The sequence below is a fragment of the Podarcis gaigeae genome (genome assembly GCF_964106915.1).
Source record: "Podarcis gaigeae genome assembly, chromosome: 7".
Taxonomy (NCBI): domain Eukaryota; kingdom Metazoa; phylum Chordata; class Lepidosauria; order Squamata; family Lacertidae; genus Podarcis; species Podarcis gaigeae.
This window is the reverse complement of record NC_139683.1, coordinates 91,043,240-91,063,259: the sequence shown is the minus strand read 5'-3', so window position 1 is coordinate 91,063,259 and position 20,020 is coordinate 91,043,240. Positions and strand designations below refer to the sequence as shown.

Here is a 20,020-nt window from a genome sequence, read left to right as displayed (position 1 = left end):
TCTTTTGTAACTAGACATGCCCGAGGAGCACATAAAAACGGTATTTAACGTATTATTTGAATTATTTTTAAAAATTTAGGATTATTTTATAGTAATTTGGTTACTTATTTTATAATCCATTTTGCAATTATTGATGTGCAGAAAATACCAGATGTAGAGTTAAGCTTGTTTTGGATATCCTGCATCTTTTCTTTGAACATTGCATCAAGTAGACTTCCTTCCATTTACCCATCAATGACCTGAAACCTCTTGTAAATTTCTTCAGCAAAGCTACTACTTCACATTCATTGTTCAAATATAGATCTCATTGATTAGCAGCACTTCAAAAAAAAAAAAAAACATTTTTCTTTTCCTTTCTTAGTTCAAAATAACTTGCAAATATATTTCATATTTCCTTAAAAATGCTTCCCTTTTGGAAACTTCCTTGTAGTTTTCTCTTTTGTTGGACTTCCTATCAAATTCCCAGTATTGCAATTGATTCATGGCTATCACTGTTTATGACTGTCACTGTTCACGAATATGTTCTCCACTAATTTAATAAATAACAACAACAACAACAATAATAAATAAAAATAAAAGTTGCTTGCAGTTTTCATTATCTTGATTAATTCTTCCAAATTAGCTCACCTCATTATATGTGGTCCAAATAACCCAAAACATAAGTGTTACGTTTCTGTTATTATTCAGACTGATCGCTCAATAGTTAAGTTTGTTATAATCATTTGTTCATGTGATACAGATATACTCTACATGCCAACTTGAGAACCATTTCTGGGTCCTCATATAAAATCTTCAGTCCCACCAACCATAAACTTAGCCATTTGTTTGCCTTTGTCTTGTTTGGTTTTTCGTCCATGAGTTAAGGTCCTGACAACTTCGCTGCCCCCAGCTTTGCTGATGCTGACACTGGAAGATTCCTCCTGGCACATGCTAGGCTGCCTTTAGTCTTTGAGTCATAGCTTCAGAGGATTTGCAATAGTTAGCACACTTCCCGACACATCTAGTTTGTAGGCTGCCTTTGTTTTGATGGTGCCTTGGGGCTTTAGTCCTTATTGTCTTACTGTGTCATTTTTTTCTTAAGTTAAGTGGTCAAATTATACATCTCCAAATTTGTTTTGAAATGCTGGTAATATTGGTAGGTCCAAGGGTTAAAAGGTTCAGTCCATCACTTGAACTCTCAGTAAACAGATACAGATTCTGTATTTAGACTAGAGCATCACTGTAAATGAGCTGGTGTTTGATGCCGTAATAGTAAATGTGCTTGGGAGTTAGATAGAGCCTGTGGTGTGAATGGACATGTACCCTGTTTTTTAAAGATTTCTATGTCTAAGACACCAAATCTTGAGTTTTGGTGTAAGAAACCTGGTTGTACATGAAACTCTCAGCAGGTGATTCAACTCTGATCCTGCTTTATTTGGAGAGAGTGACTTTAAAAAGTGGTGGAAGATTATCTTACCCAGGGGATTTCTTTTTTCAAAGACAGCATGGTGAATCTTCAAACTCTTTGTCACCCTGCCTCATAACAAAAACTAATAAATTATGCAAACCCCCATGTTTACTTTATTAAAATATTAATATCCCACTTTTTAAACTTACATTGAGACGCACAGTGTAGTTGCTAACAACATAGACCCAGCTTGCATGCTATGTTGAACTAATGGCTTAACATGAGTGAGCAAAAGTATGAGTTCTCAGAGTGGAGATTGCAGCTGCAGCACTCTTCCCCCATTTGGTGTTATTCTTTCCAGGGCTAAGCTGTGTTTGACTTAATGTTATGTCTGAACCAGCACTTGTGCTTTGCCTCGCTCTAGAGCGTGTGTTGGCAAATTAAGGCCCGCGGGCTGGATCCGGCCTAATAATAATAAAAAAAAAAATAATAATAATAATAATAATTTATTATTTATACCCCGCCCATCTGGCTGGGCCTCCCCAGCCACTCTGGGCGGCTTCCATAAAAACCAGAAATACAGTAAAATATCACACGTTAAAAACGTCCCTGAACAGGGCTGCCTTAAGATGTCTTCTGAATGTCAGGTAGTTGTTTATCGCTTTGACATCTGCTGGAAGGGCGTTCCACAGGGTGGGCGCCACTACCGAGAAGGCCCTCTGCCTGGTTCCCTGTAGCTTTGCTTCTCGCAATGAGGGAACCGCCAGAAGGCCCTCGGCGCTGGACCTCAGCGTCCGGGCAGAATGATGGGGGTGGAGACGCTCCTTCAGGTATACTGGACCGAGGCCGTTCTAAACCCGGCCTGCGGCGTGGATCTGCTTGTTTGGCTGCGCCAGCATGTGCATTCTTTCCCTCTCCCTCACACGGTGGCGGTGGCACCTCCTCCTCTCTCCTCCTGACTTCTCCCCACCCTGTGGAGGAAAGGGGCTGGACTTTGATTGGTGCCAGCAGCATTGTTTCCCTCTCATTGGTGCCAGCGGCTTTCTTTCCTCCTCCCTCCCTCCTTCTGGCTTCTCTGCGCCACCATTACTAAGCCAAGATCACCAGGGAGGGAGGAGGAGGAGGAGGGATGGGGCCAGGCTGCGAAGAGGTGACAATGAGCTGCCGGGGAATGGTGCCTTTGGGAGAATCAGAGACTGAGGTACGGAGGAAAGAACTGCTCCTCCTTTCCAGCTCCCACCCCACTCCCCACACACAACTGCACCCAGCCCCATCAGCTGCCAGTTCCGAGGAGGGCTGGGGCCGCCGCCAGCAGCAGCAGTAGGAACTGCTGAGTGGGTGAAAGAACTGGGAAGACCAGAGCTGCCCTTTCTCCTCCCCCCTCCCTTCCTTCCTCGTCCAAGGAGCGGGGGGGGGGGGGAATGGTTAGACGCCTCCCGTGCTTGCTTCCTAGCTTGCTCTGGTCCCTGACAGGTGATGATGGCCTGAGCCGGTGGGGAGGGTCGGAGGCTGCTCTACCAGGCTCTGGTGCTGGTGGTGGCGGCTGCCAGCTGGTCACGGATCCCCCACAGAGGGAGGAGAATTAGGAAGAGGAGAGGAGATGGCAAGGAAAGGGGCAGCATACCTCCTCTTTCCTTTTGCTGCCTGACCCCCCTTCATGCTTTCTGTTTTTTGGTTTTTTTTAATAACCACAGGTCTTCCGTTCTTGCCTTTCTCTCCCACACCCCGCATCTCATTTCTTTTCTTCCTGGTCGTCTCCCCCCGCCCCCAATCTTGCCACAGCAAGCTTTCCTCTCAGGCACAAGTGGCCTCCTCTTTCCCCTCCAACCTTTCCATAACTCCATAGGGTGGATAGCAGGACTTTTGGAAACAGCGGTAGGAGGCGGGCCTGTGTGGTGCTGGTTGCAATTCTTTCGTGTTCTTTCTTGCCTGTGTAAAAAACAAAAACCCCACCCCAGATTGTATTGTTTTTCTTGTTTTTTTGTGCACTACTAATAAAATAGGTGCAGTGTGCATAGGAATTTGTTCATTTTTTTTCAAACTATAATCTGGCCCCCGACAGTGTCTGAGGGACACTGAATCGGCCCCCTGTTTAAAAAGTTTGAGGACTCCTGCTCTAGAGAGACCATAAACTGAAACCAACTTTGTTTACTTCTTATAGTTTGTTTGGGGGACACAACAGAGAGCCAAGCCATGACTTAGCCTTGGACCAAAGCAGGAATACAGCAAATGCAGTCTCCTTCCTGGTGACATGCTCACTGTGCTAAGCCATGTTTTGACTTAGCATTACATGCAAACTGGGCCAAATAACACAGTATCGAATCAGCATCATATTTATTTTTTGTTAAAGTTGTTCATCACTTTAAAAAAAGTAGCAAAGTGACTTGCAAGAAAAAATATACAAAAATAAATAAACTAAATAAAAATACAAGACTGAAGCATAATATTTAGCAGCTCGTTTCAGGGGCAAGCCAACCCATTTTCCTGCTAGAATAAAAACTTTTTGGTCTGACATTTGAAGACTATGTGGGAAACGACCAGTCTGATCACTCAGGTCAGGGTGACCCAGCAGAGATAGCTCTACCAAATACCTACCAACTGTATCTGGTGGTGGGACACAAAACAATGCCTCCCCAAAACTTTGAGTTAAATAGACATATTCATACCCTAAGTGATGGTTCTTAAAGCTTAGAGCTTTAAAAACAACAACCAGCACTTTGAATTGGGCTCGGAAATGAACTGGAAGCCAATACAAATTGAATTGTGCTGGTGTTGCATGGTTTACAAAACTGGGACTGATTTATTGAAAGTATTTTTATCCCTTTCTTCAGCAAAAAAGGCTATGAGAACAGCATACAAATATCAGTACTAAGGCAGTCTCAGGCTTATAATCTAATTAAAAAGACTTAACACAAAAGGGGAAAAAGTTTGAGAGAGAGAAGGACAAAAGAAAATTATGCAACTCTGATTGATTATTGATTAGAGATCTAGCTGCTGCATTTCTTTGGCCAGCTGAAATTTCCAGTTACTTTTATTAAGGCAGCCCCATGTTGCTCGTGTTAATCATGATCTTAATATGTGATCATGACTAGGTCTCCCTTCTCAAAGAATGAGCTCACCAGCCTAAACAGGGCAGAAACACTGTTCAAAACTGCTTCCTCACAACTATTAAATAAATACAATTTAAATCTCCATCCCAAGGTGAGCACCTGAATCTGCACAAGTGTACTGTTCTGATGGTAACACTTTGCAAAGGATGCTGAAGCTCCTTTAAAGTGCCATAAAGGCTGCATACGTTGGTGCCAGTTCAGTGTCAAAAGAAGAACTTGAGGGACGCGGGTGGTGCTGTGGGTTAAACCACAGAGCCTAGGACTTGCTGATCAGAAGGTCGGCGGTTCGAATCCCTGCAGCGGGGTGAGCTCCAGTTGCTCGGTCCCTGCTCCTGCCAACCTAGCAGTTCAAAAGCACATAAAAGTGCAAGTAGATAAATAGGTACCGCTCTGGCGGGAAGGTAAACGGCGTTTCCGTGTGCTGCTCTGGTTCGCCAGAAGCGGCTTAGTCATGCTGGCCACATGACCCAGAAGCTGTACGCCGGCTCCCTCGGCCAATAAAGTGAGATGAGCGCCGCAACCCCAGAGTCGGTCACGACTGGACCTAATGGTCAGGGGTTCCTTTACCTTTATGTTGACAGTAGCAACATTGGCATGGTAAAAGAAGCAGTGCTTATGGGTTGAACAGATACTGGGTAGCTACCTCAAAGCAGTTATTTGCAAGACTTCTCTAGATCATTGTGAAATTAATTTTATTCACCGCACATCATCTGCATTGATGCAAAGTTAAATTGTCCTTGTAAGTCATGCTTGGATATTTTAATTTAAAATAAAAACTGTTGGTCTACTTGTTGGAGTTGGTTGAATGACTGGTTTGAATATCTTTACAGGTACCAATAATAAAGCTTACTGACCAGGAAACAGAAGTGAAAGTTGACATTAGTTTTAATATGGAAACTGGTGTGAAGGCAGCTCAACTTATCCAAGACTACATGAAGGTACAGTCAATAGAAGATAAACAAATTTTGATATTCCCTGATATTTCTATTGCTTTTCGAAATGCAACAATTCATATGGTTACCAGCATTTTTTAACTATGTCATTCAAAGCAGAACAATCCAGCCAGGCTCAGAGTACACAATTAAACCATTTTACACCCTGCCTCCTCCCATCATGGGCTCATTAAAGTTCACCTCTTGGTTGCACTTTTCCCCAACTCTGTGACTCCCTTTATAGGCATGTGCTCCCTAGAAATAATGAAGTAGCATTGTGCAGAATGCACAAGACTTCATTGCTTTCCCTCAAAGCAGTTGCTGCCAAATCCATCCTGACAAAGCTTTTACATTGTAGGCATGGGCAGTCCTCTGAAGTTCCAAGCATCCTAGGGAACATCTAACACATGGAGAAAAATGGCAAAGTTTATGGCAGGATTCTATATGGATTGCCTGCTAAACTGTGGCAGAGCTATAGCCTCAGGTTGTTGTCTGCAGGAGCTTTTCATTCAAGCATTGGGACATAAAGACTGAGCTTTCTACCATGTCTTTTTATGGAGAGGGTGACAGCTCTTCATCAGACTTTGTTCAAGATGCCACGCCTATTGCGCTAGGAGTAAGGTGACCGCGGACATTCCAGGCCCTCTGAGATTCTATAACTGGATTGGTGGATGCTGGAAACAATTTATCACCTTCTCTTTCAAACTGAGTGCCATTACTAGGGGCAGGTTCCTCTTCTCTCCCTTGTCTGAAATCCAGACATACTGAATCTTGGTCAACATCAAGCACCTGCCATACCCATCAATCATAGAACCAGATTAGTTGTCCAAAATATTGTTTGGTATTTTCTCTTGTTTCATGGTGCAAAAATAAAATAACTTTTTTGCAACTACTTCTGGACCTCAAGTTGCATGCCGAGGCACCTGAGCCACAAAGTTCCCAGGAGAACAATAAAACACGCTGACAAAAAGTATTTTGGTTTATGGGTTCAAATAGGCCACAACTTTATTGGCTACAGACTACCTTGACTCCTGCCTGTCTGCAGGGAGTCCCCTTAAGGATAAACCACTAATAGGAGGTGTGCTATGACTTATATCAAAGAGGGGCACCCTGAGGGGTCCCCATAGGGGCTGTGACATGGCCCGAGCCCCCGTCCTGCTTTGGACAGGATTCACACCCTGGGTTCCTTTAGCATACCTTTACTGAGGAGGGGTTGGCGAAGGCTACAACTGCAATGCTGCCCACCGGGAAAAAGGTGATTGGACTTCCTGAAAATCTCTGGTCAATAAAATGGATAATTTTGGACTGAAAAAACCCCAGGTGATTTCTTGAGAGCAGTTGACCTCATTCAGGCCTAATTACACATCCCAATCCTCTTAGCCCACTAGTTCTTCCTAAGGCTTCCTTCCACAACTGGGCAATATCTGTATAGTGCCATCCCATTCAGTTCTGTTATTTTCCCCTCCAAGAAGCTCTGGGCTTATACATAGAGGCATTCAGTTTTATTCTCTACTGCCCTATGAAGTAGATAGGCTAAACTGCAGTCATTTAACAAAGGCTTTCTGTGCACTTCAGGACAGAATAAATTTTGAACCTGCATCTTGCATTTACTGCCAGAGGCATATTTCTTAATAATGTTCTTATGGGTTATCTTCAAGTGAACAGTTTTATCAGTGCCAGTTCATAAGTTGGAGGTAAGCATATCAAGAGTTGGCACTACATATTCACTCAAACCTTGAGCCCCTGATACTGAGAACAATGAATGAACTATACAGTGTAAGTACTTTGTGAACTTTCTACTTCTGTTCTGAAAAAATGGCAAGTTCATACAGCATTTTTCTTTGGGATGAAACAAATTAGTAATCTGGTTTCTTAATGTAAAAAAAAAAAATTCTATCTATATCCTGCTGTCCTATGGGGCTCCCAGTGGACCCTTGAGTTTCACCTACTCTGGCTCAGGTGCCTTCAGATTACCCACTAGGCTCGGGAATATTGGCTGAATAAACTAGTACATATTTACAGAGGTTTGTTGCCCTTGAATGATTTTGTATGGATACAACAAGGTGAATCACTTGTTCACTGCATGTACCATCACAAAGGTCTGTCTTGATTTTTCTGATTCCCTGTAAGATGGAATATTAATTTAAAAAACACTAATCTCTGAATACTTTTTAAGGTTTGGTGGATGTGCTTAGTACAAATACATAGTTCAATTTTTTTAATACATCCTTTCACATCCCTTAACAAGTGCAACTTTCTTGCTAACTGTGTCAAAGTTTGTATTTTTGGTGTTAACAGCAGTTCTTGATGCCTTACTGACACTTATATTTTTGTAGGTAATAAATATGAATTTAAGGAAAATACGTTAGCTCATTCACAAGAATGTATAAAGGCTTTTTACTCCGGTTATTCTTTTGGGTTGTTTTTTTTTTTTGTAGAAATCTTGTATTTTATAGTAAATAATGATAAACGTATCACCTAGAACTTGTCTTACAGAAAATTAACTGTTCTTTTCATTTGCAGAAATACTCATTGCTGCCTTACTTGATTTTAGTATTAAAACAGTTCCTCCTTCAAAGGGATTTGAATGAAGTTTTTACTGGTGGAATTAGCTCTTACAGCCTAATTTTAATGGCAGTTAGCTTCCTACAGGTATGTAATTTGGTACTGTCAGTCTTGAAGAATTCTTTACAAATTTTTGGTTAGCAATTAATGTTTATTTACCTTTATATGATTTTTTCGCTTCAAAACCTTTTGTATTGGCTGTAGATTTTACTTTATTAGTGTGTAATTCCTGCAAGAGTTCTGTCCAAAAAGCAACAAAAGGCTATGGGATAAAGACAGTAGAATCTTTGTGTAAAGTGGGCTGAGAAACATGATGCTGTTCCGCTGTAAACTTTCACTCCTCCACAGATTTTGTGTGTATGGTGCAAATGTTGACTCACGTTAGCCCCAGCCAGCATGGCTAGTGGTCAGGGATGATGGGAGCAGGAATCCAACAATAGCTGGAGGATGCTGTTTGGGCTATCCTGGGGTTAAGGATAGAGTTCATGTAGTTGTGTAATCATTTTTCAGTGCTGCCTCATACTGCATAACTTTTCAAATAGCAGTAATTGAATGGTTTGTATTTCACATGGCATGTTTCTTATGAATAAAAGATAAAGGGACCCCTGACCGTTAGGTCCAGTCGCGAATGACTCTAGGGTTGCAGTGCTCATCTCACTTAACTGGCTGAGGGAGCCAGGTACAGCTTCCGGCTCATGTGGCCAGCATGACTAAGCCGCTTCTGGTGAACCAGAGCAGCGTACAGAAACACCGTCTACCTTCCCGCTGAAGCGGTACCTATTTATATACTTGCCCTTTGACGTGCTTTTGAACTGCTAGGTTGGCAGGACCGAGCAACTGGAGCTCACCCCGTTGCGGGGATTCGAACTGCCAACCTTCTGATCGGCAAGCCCTAGGCTCTGTGGTTTAGACCACAGCGCCACCTGCAACCCTTCTTATGAATAAATGTACGTAATTAATTTGAACTGGACTAGTTATGATACCTTCCTGTAGCATACAATTCTTTGAAAGTCTATCTCCTAAAATCTTAAAGTGAGAGAAGACTATCTGATATTAAAGAAGTTGAGGTTATTTTTGGTTGTTGATAGTTAATGCTCATTTCCAACTTTAAATGGTTCACCATAAAGATGACAGAAGTATAAATGATCACATACACCAACATAATAAAACTGCTATTTTTCCTCTTGTAGTTGCACCCAAGAATTGATGCTAGAAGACTGGAGGAAAATCTTGGAATGCTTCTAATAGAATTTTTTGAACTCTATGGAAGGAATTTTAATTACTTGAAAACTGGTATTAGAATAAAAAATGGAGGCGCCTATATTGCCAAAGAAGAAATCATGAAAGCCATGACCAATGGATATCGACCTTCCATGTTATGTATTGAAGATCCTCTTCTGCCTGGTGAGATAGCAAGCTGCTTCATATTTTTCCATTAAGAATGCAGATTTAACACAGAGTTTAAAGGTTATCTGAGGAAATCCTTCAAATGGGTGCTCCTGTTACTTGTTTTAAATAATCATTCAGAAATAAGCCCTAAACCTTGCCTTGATCTTGTGATTTCTTTCCGCCATCAATTTTGTGTGTGTTTTCTTACCCCACTGTTTTTACTATCATATAATACATAGAGATTAGTAGTAGAATGTAGTATATTTTTAATGTTTTAAATGATGCTGCTTTTTTTTTTAAGATGCCTGAGACCAGAATTTCCCTATTTTCTGTATCCATGGCTGCAAGAATTTCCATATAAGGGCTTAGTAAATCAGTTTTTATATCCTTTCCTTTTCATCCTGTTGCATTTGACTTTTCTGGGGCAAAATTATGGACCTAAACACTGCATACTAAGTTTTATGAAGCATCCCACAATAATAGGGAAGGAGTTAGGGTCCTCAGGATTTGAAAATGCAATAATCCTCTGCTGAGCAAATTGAGTGTTCTCCTAATTTGACCACTTTCACCTTCAGTTGCTGCTAGGCATGAATGTAGCATGAGCCTTGTAAATGACACACAGGTTTGATCTGCAGTGTAGACTATGACTGGAAGTTTCCTACCTTAACGTTCTTGCGTAACAATGCAATTTCCCTTACTTCTGGTTCCTTGTTGCTCTGCACTGCACTCTGGTGTCACATTTTAATAACACATTATTAACATTACAATCAAAACGTAATACAGTGGTACCTTGGGTTAAGAACTTAATTCATTCTGGAGGTCCATTCCTAATCTGAAACTGTTCTTAACCTGAGGTACCATGGAGCTAATAGAGCCTCCAGCTGCTGCTGCACCACCGCTGCACATTTTCTGTTCTCAGTCTGAAGCAAAGTTCTTAACCCGAGATACTATTTCCAGGTTAGCGGAGTCTGTAACCTGAAGTGTCTGTACAGTGGTACCTCGGATTACATACGCTTCAGGTTACAGACTCCGCTAACTCAGAAATATTACCTCGGGTTAAGAACTTTGCTTCAGGATGAAAACAGAAATCATTCAGCGGTTAGCTAAAGTGGTGCTTCAGGTTAAGAACAGTTTCAGGTTAAGAACAGACCTCCGGAACGAATTAAGTTCTTGACCCGAGGTACTGCTGTATGTCTAAATATGTTACGATAACCGTTCCGTAACCATTCCTTAACGTTACTGCTTTAAAATATATGGAAAATGCAATAATTTATAACAATGTGTGTGCATTGGTCACCAGAACAGTCTGTCCGATAGCAGATCGGGTACCTAGGTGAAGTATGGATCACAATATGTGCAGAAAGTGGTTTGTGTATAAGGACTAAGAACCTCTCCAAGCAGTCACTGCTTGTTTCAAGATTTTAAGGGGTAAATGTATGGGCATTCCAAGGACAACATGGAATCAGAAGTGTCCATTACTATCCAGCTTTAAAAATGATGAACAGGTCTTGTAGGTCAACATTATTTAAATTTTTGATTTAACCATTATAGGCAACGATGTTGGAAGAAGTTGTTATGGTGCCATGCAAGTAAAGCAAGTTTTTGATTATGCCTACATTGTTCTAAGCCATGCAGTATCACCACTTGCGAGATCGTATCCCAACAGAGATTCGGAAAGGTAACCAATTTGAGTGTGTTAATTGCATGGCTTCTGAAAATCCAACTTTGCACTATTGGTCTTCTTAAATGGCTTCATAACTGGAGATGTCAGCATACAGTACTGTATCCTGAAATGCATGACTAGCTTAATGTAACTGTGAAACTTGTTTCTTTCTCCCTTCCCCCTTCCTCCTCTCGCTGTCTTTCCTCCATTCTGCATGACAAGCTGTTTAAAACTTTCTTTGTCAAAATGAAGCAAGATTGTGTGTATGCAAGCCTTTATCTACAAGGGCTCTTGATTGCAAACTTCTATCCGTAAATCAGTGTAGATTTCTTATGTAGGTCACTATTTCTTCCAGTACCTTAGGAAGAATCATCAAAGTGACACAGGAAGTGATTGACTACAGAGCTTGGATTAAGAAGAAATGGGGAAACAAAGCTAATTTGTCACCTGATCTTGGTGAGTAAAGGATTTGAAGTAAAAACTCACATCAAAATTTCAATTAATTTCAACCACATCTTGGTTTGATGTGATATCTGAAGTGAGCATGTGGATCATGGCTAAACCCTGCAGTAAATCTCATAATTGCATAATATCGCTTGTTTACAGCAAGGGACTGTGAAAGGTGATTTATTTGCAAACAAAACTGATAAATGTGTATGCTTACAGGTATTCCAATGAAAGGGAGAGAACCAATATCTGCATGTAATGTAGTCCAGAATGGTGATGCTGAATCGGCATACAGCCAGCCTTTGGCTTTGTCATTTACTGGTACTCAGCAGCTGTCATCAGGCTCATCTGCCTCTTCCGTTTCTTCTCTTTCTGGCAGTGATATTGTAAGTCCTATTCCTCCCCCCTTGAAGCTGTTTTCTATTTGTTTATTCCTTTTTTCTGACTGTAATTTGGTATATCTGTGTAAGATTGCAATAGGACTTCCGTAACTTTTGTTGAAACTAACTGAGCTTGAAACTTTTCCAGTTACCGTATTTTTTGCTCTATAAGACTCACTTTTTCCCTCCTAAAAAGTAAGGGGAAATGTGTGTGCGTCTTATGGAGCGAATGCAGGCTGCGCACCTATCACAGAAGCCAGAACAGCAAGAGGGATTGCTGCTTTCACTGCATAGCGATCCCTCTTGCTGTTCTGGCTTCTGAGAATTTTTTTTCTTCCTTGTTTTCCTCCTCCAAAAACTAGGTGCGTCTTGTGGTCTGGTGCATCTTATAGAGCGAAAAATACGGTACATTGCTGTTCTCTAAAACTTGATGATTTATCATCTGTATTTTCAGAAAGATAAAATGCCTATGTCACCTTAACTGTCATAATGACATTTAATGTTAAATCAATCTTTTAATAAGAGAGAAAATAATTTTATAGTTTTTAAAAAAGAAAACCACACAGAAACACTTAAATGAAAGAGCATTATAGCACCAATTAAAGTAATTAGTTCTTAAAAACCTTGCTTCCTTTCTGTTGCAGCCATTTTAGCTCTGTATTTTATGTATTTGGTGTCTTAAAATGCTTCTTAACTTTAAAATGTTTCCCAAGTCCTGAACAACACCATTGAATTTAAATAGGTAAATGTATTAAAGCACATGAAATAACAGATTTAAAAAAGGTTATAAGACAAAGAAAAGTTGTTGCTCATGTGAATTGCACCTTTCTTGCCTATACAACTATATCATCCTCCTTAGTATGGACAGAGCATGGCAGGTTTTACACTTGTCATGTAATACCTGTGGTGTAGCAGTTAGAATGTCATGCTAGAACTTGGGAAACCAGGGTTCAAAACCCTACTCGGCCATGAAGATCACTAGGTGACCCTCGGCCAGTCGCAGTCTCTCAGCCTCACCTACCTCTCTGGGTTGTTGTGGGGATTAAAGGAGGAGGGGGAGAACCATGTAGGCCACCTTGAGCTCCTTAGAGAAAGAGGTGGGACAGAAATGCAATATATAATAAAAAATAGTGATCAAGCAATCTCAGGAATTGCTTATTTAAGTCCCAGAACATACAGGGTGTATAGTATATGTAGATATACATATGGTGTCATGTCCTGGGGGAAAGTCCACAGTTCCTGAATCCCCTTTGGATCTTTCCCCAAACATGATTGCCTTTCTTACAAAGGCTTCTTTGATCTCCAGTGGCATTACAAACTAGTACAGGACATTTCTATACCATTCTTGGTGAAAACCACATCTTAAGAGGACTAAGTATCAGCTTCCTGGCATATTTATCATATTCTGGTGCTTACAGTGCTATTGGTATTTGCTTGTGTGGGTGCTTAAATGAGTAGTAAGCATGTGCTCCTTTCATATTAAAAGAACAACAAACCTATTCCCCCCTTTTCTTTGTCACAAGGATTCAGATACTCCACCTTGCACAACTCCTAATGTGTACCACTTCAATCTCCAAGCACCATCTCAGCTTACAGTTGGTTTACCACCAGCATTGCCTGTGCCAAGTGGTAAAACTCAGTCTGTGCCTGCAAGAACATTGATTATGACTACTAATAATCAGGTATGGACTATATGATGGAAGTTGTCCCATTGGATAGTGGTGATGGTGTAGCAGAAAGTCAGTTGGCTTGCAATACTATTCTAAAATGGATTTTCTTGAAGCATTTTGCTTATATCTTACTGTCTGAATGCAGTTTGCATCTCTTCCGGTCACACATGTGGAAACAGCTGTATGAGTCTGGCCTTGGTGAATTGCTAGGAGACAAAACTTAGTGAAAGAATTTGGTAAATTTGCAATTTAGCTGGCACTAATTGTGACCACTTCCTCTTGTTTCCAGCAGCACAATGGAATGAAGCTGACGGTCAAAGCAGCTCACAATCATACTCAAGGCAGCGGATACAGTTCTTCTGGTAATGGAGCCATGAGGCAGCCTGTTAGCAACCGAGGACACCACCAACATAACCGTAATATCTGGAGAAGAAAGAAATACAGAGACAGTTTGCCTATTAGCCTTAGCAGATAATGGCCAACCTCAGAGTGTCCACTTAAGACTTACGCAGTATGTGTGACACTAGTCTGGACTTGAGAACAGCACTGGGCATTTCAGTTTGTGGATGTTGCCAAATATCTGCATCCAACCTTGCATGTTACTTTGTGTGGTGGTGGAGTCCATCTTAAAAGAAATAATTGTGCTTATCTGTGAAGCCTTATTAAGTGTGGAGGTTTGTCTTCTGCCTATCCATGATTACTACAGTGCCGAAGCAGCTGTGGCAGAAGTACTGTGAGGACCATAAATGCGGTGGCACCCTTCTGCTGTAGCTGCATTTGTTCATTACAGCTTTTTTGTTTTGTCAGAAAAGTATAGATGGTTTGGACTTTCCTTTCCTTTGTAGCAAATTTTTGTGACTTTGCTTGTTGCCTTCCCATTTCTTGTTTAAACCTTTTGTTACCATACTCAAATCAAACATAACTTTTGTGCAATAACTCTGAATGTTTTTCATTTAAGTTAATTTAAGGAATGAAGGGTATACAGAATGTAATTTTATTATTTGCTTGCTTTACAGATCCTTTCCCAGACTGCATTTTTTAACTTGGGGTTCACTACGTTAACTCTAGCTAATGGGGAGGGCACAATCTCGTGCTCTTGCACAGGTCATACTTGTTTCAATGTGGATCACGCAAGATAATTTGGACCTTCAATTGATTCCTTAAAACTGGACAGAGATCAGCATAAAGAATTCCAGTCTTTTAGGGTAAAGGTGAATAAGTCACAGATGTTCATCTACAAATGCTTTTATTTTGTTTTATTTACCCTCTGGTTGGCTCCAAGCATTGTTGCTGAATGAAATATCCAACTTAAAGAATGTGGAGAAAGGAACATATATTGATTCCATTAAGGAATCTGATTAGCAGCGTGCATTAGTTCTGTTAAAAGCAACTACCTGCAATGTACCTTTGGGTTTCTCTATGCTTTTAAAGTATCAGTCTGTTAACTTGTAAAAGAGCACAGTCCCGTGCGACACGATCGTCTGTGGCAGTCACTTGATTTAAAGATGCATACAGGGGTTCTATGCAAGTGTGCGTTGCCATGGCAACCTCTGTTAACCTTTTTTAAAGCAAGAAAACGCATCTTGTGTAGCCCTGGGTTTTTAAAAAAGCACTATATTCTCATTGTCACTGGCTGCATCTTTTCCTTGTTTTAAAGATAAGAAGTCTTAAATCTCAACAGCACTGTATAAGTAGCTCTGCTTAGAGGAGGAGCTTAGAAAGAATTCTGCTATCTTGACATCTGAAGGATATACAGAAGTGAATGTTCTTAACTGATATTTGAATGTTTGACACGGAATGATTTTTCTAATAGTGAGCTTTAGTATCTGTAGGCTTGCCTTGAAAGGTGGTGCAGCACATATTAAAGAAAACATTGTCCGAATTAATGCAAGGCCTTTGGGTAGTGAGAGAAGAGAGTGCAACATTCCAAAGTAGAGTAGCACATTTTGTCTGCAGTTCAGAGTTTAACAAGAAATAAAACTTTAAATATTATTTACCTATTATTAATGAATATTCATATTGGTATTGGTTGTAGCTGCTGTTTTGATACTCTCATGGGCATAAAATGTATATGACTTACTGTACCAGCATCTCTCGGGAAAGGTATGTCACGTTTATGAGTATAAAACCTCTTCATCAGGCAAATGTGATTAAGGCAGAGGCTTTGCAAATGCACACTGGCAGTTGGGCAGCCTGCAGCCAGAAGTAAACAATCAGTGTCTCTCCTAGTCGGTCATAGGTTGTAAGATACTAAGTTTTCTCAGAATAATTCTTGAACATTGTTGCCAAGATCTCCACATACACAAAAGGTTTTTCTGTCTCACAATGCCTCTCAGACCTCATGAAAAGCTTCTCTTGGAACTTGAGGAGCTCTTCAGAGCAGCATCTAATACAGTGCAAGGGGTTGCAGAAAGAAGGGAAAGTTGTTTGTGTGCCCCTTTTCTCATGCAGAATTGTAGGATCCCAGTCCTGGTGTATATACTGCTCCAGATGAATGATAATTTTACAACTGATAACTATGTAAACAGCAATTGGATTTTGAATTGCCAAAAATCTCAGTCCTGCTTTGATATTGGATGTGTATCTTTGCTTTGACTGTTTTTTAAACCTTGTGAAAGGTTTTTAATAGATGCTGGTACAATAAGGGATCTAAACTTGAATAAACCAGTATTCAAGGGCTGATTATAGACCTGTACTCACTTTTACATGCTAGCAATATTGAATATGAACCTATGTTATGGAAACCTCTGTGTCCTAAACAGAGTCCATTTAAAAGCAGAATAGGCTTAAGAGAAGCAGATATCATGTTCCATTTCAGTCATGGTGAACCAATAAATTGCACTGGCTACCACTCTGGTTATATTATATGCTGCTGTGGATAGCTAATTAAAATATCATGTTCAGTTTCTTTTTGTGTGTATAACAATGTGGGAAGCTAAAATACATATTTTTATGTGAAGTTTTGTATTCTTTGATTTTTAATAAATTTTCAAAGCCAGATGTGTCTGTGGTGCAACTTTCTTCATTTGCCACTCTGTGACCTTTTCTGTTCATTGTGTTCTCACAATACTGTGATCAAGCCAAAAACCTGCCTGATCCTGCATTCTGTTTCACAAATGCCCATGCAGGACATGAGGGTAGCAGATACTTCATTCCCAGATGCTGGGAATAAACAGGAAATATGCTGCCTCTGAAACTGGAGCTTTTGCTAGCATGGCTCATAGCTGTTGCTAATCCTGTCCTCTAATAATTGGTGTACTTTTTCTTTAAAGTCATCTAAGTGAGTGGCTGCATGTTTTGTGAATACATTTGTATTTTTCAGTGCTTAATGTCAATAGGAAACCCACAACTCTAATATGGGGAATGTGGGAAATGCTTCTAAGCAATGCAACAGGACCAACAGCTGTATCATTTGTCTAAAGGAGAAAAGAACTTGAAGAACAAAAAGAAGAGGACACTTTATTCCTTTCTTAATATAGAGTTTTACTGGGAGCCTTCTGTGCCAGCTTTTAAACACTTGCTGAAAGTTTTTCTATTCTGCCAGGCCTATGCAGGCAAGCAAGAGAACACCCCGCCCCCCAGGATGGTCTATTGAAGTTTGTTTTTAATTTCTTACTGCTTTTAACTTTAATTTTTCTGTGATGCTGTTTGGTTTTATGTTTTTATGTTGTAAACCACTGTGGTACATTTTTACAATACAGCAGTATAGAAATATTTTTATAAAAATAAAATAAAGAAGAGTTAAGATTTTTGTTTTGAAAACCTACCATTTTGGAATGATTAGTGGAAACAGCGGTTTTTTTAACTGCTGGCTAATCTTATAAAGCTCTCTTGTTTGTCATTTATTTATTTCATTTTTATCCTACCTTTCCTCCAAGGAGCTCAATCAAAGGTTGAAAAAGGCTGTTATCATATACCGTATTTTTCGCACCTGACCATAAGACACACCTAGTTTTTAGAGGGGGAATGCAAGGGGGGGGGGAATTCTTTAAAGGGAGCGCTGAGAAGAGCCTGTATGCTCAGCGTTCCCTTTCATGAGCCGCATGGAGCGTGTGTGCGGCGCTTGCAGGCTTTTCCCTGAGGAGGAAGAAAAGCCCCCAAGAGCCACACACACGCTCCATGCGGCTTGTGAAAGGGAGCACAGCTCTTGCGGGCTTTTCTACGAGGTGGGAGAAGGACAGCCCGTCACTGCACAATCCTTGCACTGATTGACTGTTACTTTGGATACAACCCCAAAACTTATATGTGATTGTGCTACATTCATTGAACTAATGAGCTACCAAGGGAGTTGATAATAATAAAATAATAATAATAATAATAATAATAGAAGAAGAAGAAATGGTTTTTAAAAAACAAAAAAACTCACCCCTTCTGTTCTGGGTGGATTATGAGATTCTGAATTATACTGGAATATTTTCTTTTTTTACAGGAAGAGGGCACCCTTGCATTAGTTTTCCTTTCTGACTAAAAATACTGTATAAAATACAGTACAAAATTCTCTGATCTCTTGGGCTGTTGCTTTGCAAAGTGTTTTGCCTTGGTTTAAAAACTGCTTTTTTGAGTGAAAACAAAAATTTGAAATACAAAGATGTTCAAAAATGTACAGAAACATATAGTCATCCACACCTAAAGTTGGCTTTGAGTCCAATTGAGTTGAGTGAATGGGGCAAACATGCTTAGAGAGCCTTCCAGAAAAATACTGGCGGGGAAGGGGACAAATGGCACTTTGTTTCTCCCAAAGCCTGCTCCAGCTATGGGGGGCCTATAGAGGCAGGAGGTGGCACACAGATGCGAGGTCTGGACAGGTATTGTGAGGATAGAGTGAGAGAGCGGATGAACCATGTATACCACCTTGAGTTCCTTGGAGCAAAGGTGGGATATCTTCCTATATAAAAATGGCAGGCTGTTGTCATGCTTCAGTTCACAAGGTGGCCACGCCAACACCAGTGTGACAACAAGGTGGCAGGTGGCACAGGTGAGCAGTTGAACAGTGTGGGAAGACGCTTCACAAAGCAGTTGAGCAAAGCATTCCATGAAGAGCTTCCTCCCTCCATTAAAAGTGGGCTTGGAGTGCATTGTGTGGGGAGGGTGGGGCAAGCTGTGTTGGGACAGGTGAGGTGGGTGAGGGGTTGAGGGAGGAGCAGTTGGCTAGGTGTGGGGGATGGAGAACTGAGGAAAGAACTTGCTTTCAAGTCCATGGGAGCTGAAGCTCTTTCCTTTCAGAAGGCCCACTGTGAGGTGATACTCTCTGAGCCCTAATGTGGTTGTCCTCAGGGCAAATGTAGTTTCTGTCATACGTGTGGAAGAAAAACTTAAACATGTAGCAGAGATTCCCAAAAAATAGACCAGAGGCAATTGTACTTCATGCAGCAGAGCTTTACTTGCTACTGAAGGCAGATGAGCATAATGGCCACTAATCCAGTACATTCAGGCTTGGCACAGTCCATAAAAATCCAGTTGCAACACTTACAAAAACTTATAAACCTATAGCAAGACTAAACCTTAACACTAGGCATACTATGTACAGAATGCCACACCAAAAGGAAGAGAGAAAGTAAAACCCAGGCTCCTTCTGGTCTATATTTATAGTCAGCATGACCTTAATTAGAAGAGATAAGAGAACCAGTTCAAACCAGCTTCCCAGAAGGTATAACCCAAACAATCATGAAGCTTTCATGCAGAGAAGCTTCCAGTAGCTTCCAGAACCTTCTTGAATTAATCAGAATAGGAAAGATCTCTACACATCAGATCAATACTTTCTGCACTAAGAAATGCAAACTGACAGTTTCCTCTCCCCACTCCCAACTTAGGAGGGAAATGGAGTACTCCCTGTCTCCAAAACAACTTATCATGGGTGGAGTTTTGCTTCCAGGTTGTATTCTTTCTCTGAGCACTTCAGTGGGTCTGATACTTTTATTTAAAATAGCCACCTTTGTGATTAAAGTTAATGTTCCAATAAAAGCCTGGTGCTGGTTTTGAAAGTGCTCCTAAAGATAACATTTCAAATTTTCAGGCCAGAAAACATTTCTTCTTCCTTGTAGGTCTCTGAGTCCCTTAACTACGTAAATGCAATTTGGGTGCTTAGGATCCTAATTATGTCAGCATGCAGGGATGATTATTCTCTTTTTATGAGACACCCTTGTGAATAAAACAGTGTGCCTCTGACAGGACATTTCTCTAACCAGAAGAGGCTCTGTTCTTTCTGAGGCTGATGGAAATGGAAATGTATTTCAACCATTAACCTTCAATTGAAGATTTGGCTGGTTATTTCAATCTAATGTGAAATGCATCTCTGCTCTTCTCTGCTCCAGGACTTTTGAGTAGTACATGGTAACCACATCTGCAAACCCCTACTGCTCTCTGCATGTGTATAAATGGACATACAATTGACCTTTTGTATCCTTCCCACTTCTTGCCATGGCTCTCCACACATCCCAGGAAGATGTTCCCAACACTCATGCATGGGTCTGTTTGCAT

The 20,020-nt window shown here is 40.7% G+C and overlaps 1 protein-coding gene across 2 annotated transcripts in view; it reads left to right on the top strand.

The window, feature by feature from the left end:
• The window catches only part of TENT4A (terminal nucleotidyltransferase 4A), a 32,119-nt gene extending 15,578 nt beyond the window's left edge, over positions 1-16,541 (top strand). Inside the window, exons 5-12 of one of the 2 annotated variants that reach the window (XM_083748627.1) lie at positions 5,328-5,435; positions 7,953-8,081; positions 9,185-9,398; positions 10,935-11,061; positions 11,402-11,502; positions 11,713-11,879; positions 13,397-13,555; positions 13,833-16,541. In XM_083748627.1, the coding sequence (XP_083604753.1) occupies positions 5,328-5,435; positions 7,953-8,081; positions 9,185-9,398; positions 10,935-11,061; positions 11,402-11,502; positions 11,713-11,879; positions 13,397-13,555; positions 13,833-14,018 (1,191 nt within the window). In that variant the 3' untranslated portion in view covers positions 14,019-16,541. The remainder of the gene's footprint in view (positions 1-5,327; positions 5,436-7,952; positions 8,082-9,184; positions 9,399-10,934; positions 11,062-11,401; positions 11,503-11,712; positions 11,880-13,396; positions 13,556-13,832) is intronic. The other variant, XM_083748628.1, reaches the window with a different exon arrangement.
• The last annotated feature ends 3,479 nt before the right edge of the window (positions 16,542-20,020 follow it).